Source organism: Heterodontus francisci, chromosome 34, assembly GCF_036365525.1.
Source record: "Heterodontus francisci isolate sHetFra1 chromosome 34, sHetFra1.hap1, whole genome shotgun sequence".
Lineage (NCBI taxonomy): Eukaryota > Metazoa > Chordata > Chondrichthyes > Heterodontiformes > Heterodontidae > Heterodontus > Heterodontus francisci.
Genome location: NC_090404.1, coordinates 11263007 through 11270499, shown reverse-complemented (window position 1 = coordinate 11270499; position 7493 = coordinate 11263007). Strand labels below are relative to the sequence as shown.

The window sequence follows — 7493 nt, the reverse complement described above, 5'->3', positions numbered from 1 at the left end:
GGGAAAGGAGGGCGGCAGCCTCTACTGACAGGACATCTCCCCCAGCCCCACCCCCTGTATCAGACTAATGTGGGAGGGGATTTCACATCGGGCTCACAGACTCAACGAAGCGACAGAAAACTGCAGATTCCCTCTTTAAACCTGTCGCTTATTCACACAACACACAGCCAGAGACCCGGGAACGTGCGGCCCATCAATGATCTCCGGGACACTGTCTTCTGCAAATCAACCCGACCTCCTGAAGTATTTCAGTCCAGCTCTGAGGTCCAGTCTCCCAGAGCAGTCCAGGGCTGCAGTCTCCAACTCCCCGTCATATAAACCATCAGCTCCGGACAGCAGAACGATGGGAATCCTCCTTGTTTTCACCCTGTGTGTCTGTTTACCCCGTGAGTACCGATCAAACAAACCGACATTGTGTGGATTTAATATAAAGCTGCCCGAGTCCATCCGAATTACAGCCACTGTCTCGGGTTTTAGCCTCGTTGTGTGGTTCGGCTCTGATGGCCCATTAAACTCTCTCTGTTTAATTTCTAGGCTCTTTCAGTCAGTCAGTGACACAGACCCCGGCAGCGGTGACCAGGAAGGAGTGTCAGTCTCTCACCATCACCTGTGTTTACTATGGTCATTATAGGGGTTATTACTTTCAAAATGGATATTTTTTCAGACAATCCCAGACCGGGACAAAGCAGGAGCGGATCTCCAGCGGAGGGCGATTGGTTGTGTCCTTGAATAAGGCGGAAAAGACATTTTCGCTGGAAATTCGGGATGTGAGAGTTGAAGACACCGCCACCTATTACTGTAAAGCTGAGTACAGATTAACTTGGGGAAAAGCCACGGTGAATGAGATCTGAACAAATACCTCTGTCCAATTAAAATTTAAATTCCACTGGGACGGATCCTGAATTGTAGGTTTGATGTTCTTATAACTGCAATATGGTTTGATTTTGTTGTAATTTCCTCCTTTCATTTATCTTTCTTTGTATTTTCTCTGTTTATGTGAGGCGCCCATCGCCGGCCCTTGTTCCTGGACCATTTTACTAAGAGCTCAGAGTCTCAAAAAGAACAGTTTGAACCGTCAGGGACCGTTAAACATGGAATATTGTTTATTGGTCGAAACCCCCTGGAATAATTGGGGAGCGCCGACTACCTGGTGATGTGCAGCCGGCAGATTGAGGTGCCCGTCGTTTCTTGTACTGGGCTGACTGAGTGCGGTGGCACTGTGGTGTATGGTTCTGTGGATGGATCAGAGACGGTGGTGACGGTCACAGCCGGTAAGTGACTCCAAACGCCGTCATGTTACAGACTGTCCTGGTTAATGTCCACTTTATTATTATGATCAGTATCACCTTAATCCGCTTCAAACTAAAACAGAGCGGGTTTCTAATGGAGCTTTTCGATAGGAATTTCAGAGTCGGGAGCAAATTATAAACCACGCGTCGCATCCGAGTGTGAATTCAGAGAAAGGAGAGGCCAGAAGTGATGGACCAGGCAGATTGAGGAGGGAGTGGGAGCGGAGCCAACCTGGACCATCAGTGGTTTAACAGGGTGCTCGGGGGATCCCATCACCATCCCCGACTCTCTCTCTCTCTCTCTCTCTCCATCTCCACCGTCCCTCCCTCTCACTACTAATTGCTTTCAACTGGTGCAGATTGTTGATAAACCGACCTCCACTCCCGGTGTTAACTGTGAATGTCCCTGTGAGCACAGGAGCGGGGTCACAGAGCTTTCTTCTGGGCAGGAGATTGCAGTCCGAGCCGGGTATTGTGAATGAGGTTCCCCGAGTGTGAACACTACAGGGGCCGGTGTGATATCTGCAGCGGCCCGTTCGACACCTGCAGCAGCAGTAAAATGGCAGCACAGGACGCCAGCTTTCGAGACGGAGGTCCTGTTGGAGGTCCAGATAACATTTTAGTTATCGGCAATTAGTGACTAAAAATGGTTGTATTTTACTTGACATTTATTCCAGTTGCCTCCATATAAGCAATCATTTCCCCCCTTTTCCGTCCCCGGACTGAAATGTGAAAGTTTCGAACTGTGGAGACTTCTCCATATTGAATGTCGATGTTTGAGAGATCGGATTGCAGTAATTTATCTGTCTCCCTGGTAACTGTTCATTGAAACTGCACTGGAAAGTGAGCGAGTGAGGGTGAGGTATTAATCTTTTCATAAAGGGCAACAGGAGCACCCGAGTGAACTGGAGGGAAGTCCGTTTGGAATCAACAAGAAATCAAGTATTGGACGATCTCCAGCCAATCCGACATCAGGTTGGAGGTGAAGTTCATAGAGGGAAGGACTGCGATGGTCTCCAGCGTGGAATGTTGTGCACTGTTTTGATCTCCTCACTTAAGCAAGGATCGACTTGCGTTGGAAGAAGTGCAACAAAGGCCCACTAGACTGATTCCTGAGGGTAAAGGATGGTCCTAGGCGGACAGTTTGATCAGATTATGACTATATTCTCTGAAGTTTAGTACAATGAGTGGTGACATATTAAAGCAAGTAAAATTATCAAGGGCCTTAACAGGGTAGATGCTGGGGCGCTGTTTCCTCAGGCTGATAAGTCTAGAACCAGGGGTTGCAATCTCAGAATAAGGTGCAGGCCATTTAGAACTGAGATGAGGAGAAATTTCTTCAGTCAAATAGTTGTTGTGAATTCTATACCTCAGGGAGCTGTGGATGCTCAGTGGTTGAGTATATTCTAGGCAGTGCTCGTTCGATTTTTGGATATTAAAGGAATCAAGGGATACGGAGAGAGTGCAGGAAGTTGATGTTGATGTAGATCAGCCATGATCTTATTGAATGGCAGAGCAGGAATGGCCTCCTCCAGCGCCCACTTCTCACTTTATCAGCCTTGTCTTCTTGCACTCCTGAGAAAAGACATCAGCGGCAATCCACACTTATGTGGATATTTTGAATAGACTGGGCCTCTTTTCTCTGGAAAACAGAGAACCAAATCGAAACTTCATCGAAGTCTTTTAAATTATGCATGGGTTCCATGGGTGGATGTGGGTGAATTCAGAACAAGGAGCAATTGGTATAGAGTATAACTAACAGAACAAACAGAACAGAACAGAATAAATTCATTCAGAAGAATACATTTCTAAAGATACCCAGCGGCAGAATGTGGAACTCGCTGCCACATGGAGTGGTTTGATGCATTTATCGGGAGGCTTGAAAAATACAGGAGGGAGAACGGAATAGAGAGACACTGGTTTCAGGGTGGTAATCCATTATAAGTGGCGAAGTGTTGCAACAGCGTACAGAGCCTTAGTTAGGCCGCATCTAGAGTACTGTGTACAGTTTTGGTTTTCTTACTTAGAAAGGATATAATTGCAGTAGAAGCAGCTCAGAGAGGTTCACTTGACTGATTCCTGATGTTATCTTATGAGGAAAGGTTGAGCAGGTTGGGTCTATACCCACTGGAATTTAGAAGATTGAAAGGTGATCTTATTCAAACACATAAGATCCTGAGGAAACTTGACAGGGTGGATGCTGAGAGGAAGATTCCCATTGTGGGAGAGCCTAGAACTAGGGAACACAGTTTAAAAAAATAGTGACCTCCCATTTAAGAGTGAGATGAGGAGATATTTTTCTCTCTCAGAGGGTCGTTAACCTGGGGAATTATCTATCCCAGAGAGCAGTGGAGGCTGGGTCATTGAATATATTCAAGGTTGCGTTGGACAAATGTTTGATCTACTAAGGGGTCAAGGGTAATGGGGGGCAGACAGGAAAGTGGAGTTCAGGCCACAATCAGATCAGTCATGAACGCATCGAATGGCGGGACAGGCTCGAGAGGCCAAATGGCCCACTCCTGCTCCGAATTCTTGTGCTTTTGTGGAAGAATTAGAGTCTGGGGCGAAGTGGGGTGGGGTGGGTGAATCGGGGCTGGTCTGAAGACTCGAGTGAAGTGCAAACGCAGGCATAGACCAGTTGGGCCAAATAGCGTTTCCTGTTCCGCAGCTTCAGGATAAATTAAAATTCAGTAAACTCCTCCCGGAGAACACGGGAGAGAATCAACCAGTGGGCTGAAGGAATTGAAATTGGCAGTGAGCCGGTAGAGTCCAGTGAGTAACAGTAAAACCACTGCGGAAACTGCACAGAGTGAACCCAAACGACAACTGAGAGACTTTGGGACAAGTTTCCATGATGGCAAAAACCGCAAACAGCACAAAGTAGATGTAGAAATAAAATGGAACTAACTGTCACTATTTCAAATTAAAGAGAAATGGAGAAAATAGGCACCACTGATGGAAGAAAAGAGACAAAGAGACCGAAAGGTAAAGAGCAGCTCCGGTGAAGTGTTTCAACTGCAGTAAAAGATTGACCTCTGACAAGCCATGTTCCTGTCAGTTTCGCTCAGTTGGTACTGATGAATTTCATTGCTGTCTTGCAGTGCACAGTGATATCACAGTTATTTTTCTGATATTGCAATGTTTTCCCGCTTTGCCTTTCACCAAAGGAAAAAGGAACGGAAATTTAATAGAAATGGAATGATACAGCACGGAAGGCGGCCATTCGGCCCATGATGTAGGTATTGGCTCTTGGAAGGTGCTGTCCAATTGTTCTCACTCACCCTGTTTTTCCCAGGGCCCGAGAAATTTCCTGTTCCAGTATTTATCCAATTCCAGTTTGAAAGTTACTATTGAATCTGCTGCCACCACCCATTCTGACAGTGCACTTCACATCGTAATAACTCGCTGTGTAAAATGAAATATCACATCATCTTATCACTGATTCAGATTCCGATAACAATCAATACATTTCGAACGTGCTTCAAATTAAGCCAATTTCCACGAAAGCAATAACTATTCCTGCGATTGACAAGTTTCTCCACGTAAACAGCGGCTAAACAATTAAAAATATTTAGTTTTCATCCTGCAGATTCCAGTTCAATGGTGTCCCAGAATCCACCTCAACAGACCTCTGCTGCCGGTGACACGGTTACTTTAAGCTGCGAATATTCAGGGTTCTGTCAGTACACAGTACACTGGTACCATCAGTCCCCAGGGCAGGCTCCGAAATACCTGCTTCAGAGATACACTTCAGGAGAGCAGAATAAAGAAGATGCAGCCGGGGGACGAATTGCTGCTTCTCTCGATCCTGCCGAGAAAATCAGCCGGTTAAACAGCGCCAAACTACAACTGAGCGACTCCGCTGTTTATTACTGTGCACTGAGTCGGCGCACAGCACAGTGATACAGAGCACGGAGAGAGCTGAACAAAAACCTGAACACGGTGGGGATTACAGACACACAGTGACACAGAGCACGGAGACAGGAAGTACATGCATTCTTCATTAATATGTTTTCAACTATTTTAGAATTTTACCACATGAAGCAAAGTGATTAAGCATTGCAATGCACACTGAGAGAACAGGCAACGCATCTGCACTTCAGCAGCCTTTTCAACGAAAGTGTTTGCTCTCTCCTGTGCCAAACTTTGTCATTTCCAAATTAAGATCTAGTGGCTATTTTAATGGAAACTAATTATCGTTTCCTTTTAAACCATCCGTTTTACTTCAATAAGGTTGGGCGGAGCAAGGTGTGGAGGGGGTGGGGGATGGTGACTTAGTAGTGTTTATGTTTAGAGATACAGCACTGAAACAGGCCCTTCAGCCCACCGAGGCTGTGCCGACCATCAACCACCCATTTATACTAATCCTACACTAATCCCATATTCCTACCACATCCCCACCTGTCCCTATATTTCCCTATCACCTACCTATACTAGGGGCAATTTATAATGGTCAATTTACCTACCAACCTGCAAGTCTTTTGGCATGTGGGAGGAAACCGGAGCACCCGGAGGAAACCCATGCAGACACAGGGAGAACTTGCAAACTCCACACAGGCAGTACCCAGAATTGAACCCGGGTCGCTGGAGCTGTGAGGCTGCTAACCACAATGCTAACCACTGCGCCACTGTGCCGCCCCATGTCACCAGACTAGTAACCCAGAGCTCCAGGCTAATGCTCTCGGGACAAGGATTCGAATCTCACCACGGCAGATGGGGAATTTGAATTCAATTAATAAATCTTGAATTTTTAATTAATAAATCTGGAATTAAAAAGCTAGGCTAGTGGTGACCATGAAACCATTGTCGATTGTTGTAAAAAACCCATCTGGTTCACTCAAGTGCCGTTCTTACCTGGTCTAGCCCACATATGACTCCAGACCAACAGCAAAGTGGTTGACTCTTAAATACCCTCTGAAATGGCCTAGCAAGCCTCTCAGTCGTCTCAACCTGCTAAAAAGTCTAAGAAAAGGAACGAAACCCGACGGACCATCAGGAAAAGACAATGGCAAACCCAGCCGTGTGGACCCTGCAAAGTCCTCCTTACTAACATTTGGGGACTTGTGCCAAAATTGGAGAGCTGTCCCACAGACCAGTCAAGCAACAGCCTGGCATAGCCATACTTACGGAATCATACCTTGCAGACAATGTCCCAGTCACCTCCATCACCATCCTTGGGTCTGTCATCCAGAGGTGGCGGCACAGTGGTATACAGTCAGGCGGGAGTTGCACTGGGAGTCCTCAACATCGACTCCGGACCCCATGAAGTCTCATTTCATCAGATCAAACATGGGCAAGGAAACCTCCTGCGGATTACTACCTACCTCCCCTCACCCCTCGGCTGATGAATCAGTACGTATCCACGTTGAACACCAATTGGAAGATGCATTGAGGATAGCAAGGACAAAAAATGTACTCTCGGTGGGGGACTTCAATGCCCATCACATGGACTGGCTCGGTAGCACCACTGGCCGAGGTGGCCGAGTCCTAAAGGACATAGCTGCTAGACTGGGTCTGTGGTAGCTGGTGAGGGAGGAAACCAACAAGAGGGAAAAACTGACCTGACCTTGTCCTCACTTATCTGCTTGTCACAGATGCATCTGTCCATGACAGTATTGGTAGGAGTGACCACCGCATGGTCCATGTGGAGACAAATTCCCGTCTTCACATTGAGGATACCCTCCATCGTGTTGTGTGGCACTACCACCGAGCTGAATGGGATAGATTTCGAACAGATCTAGAAATGAAAAACTGGGCATCCATGAGGTGCTGTGGGCCATCAGCAGCAGCAGAATTGTATTCAACTACAATCTGTAACCTCATGGCTCGGCATATCCCCGACTCTACCATTACTATCAAGCGGGGGATCAACCCTGGTTCATTGAAGAGTGCAGAAGGGCATTCCAGGAGCAGCACCAGGCATACCTCACAATGAGGTGTCAACCTGGTGAAGCTACAACACAGGACTATCTGAATGCCAAACAGCAGAAGCAGCATGTGATAGACAGAGATATGTGATCCCTCCACCAACGGATCAGATCTAAGTTTTGCAGTTCTGCCACATCCAGTCGAGAATGGTGGTGGACAATTAAACAACCGACATTTAGAGGAAACTCCACAAATATCCTCATCCTCAACGATGGCAGAGCCCAGCACATCAATTTAAAACACAAGGCTGAAGCATTAGCATCCATCTTCAGCCAG

General features: G+C 46.7%; 1 protein-coding gene across 1 annotated transcript; it reads left to right on the top strand.

The window, feature by feature from the left end:
* The first annotated feature begins 338 nt into the window (after positions 1-338).
* LOC137348625 (T cell receptor alpha chain MC.7.G5-like) lies at positions 339-5192 on the top strand. The gene is made up of 4 exons (XM_068013899.1): positions 339-386; positions 535-847; positions 1234-1271; positions 4879-5192. The coding sequence occupies exons 1-4, from the start codon at positions 344-346 to the stop codon at positions 5190-5192; spliced, it is 708 nt and encodes a 235-aa protein (XP_067870000.1). The 5' UTR covers positions 339-343.
* Positions 5193-7493: the final 2301 nt, after the last annotated feature.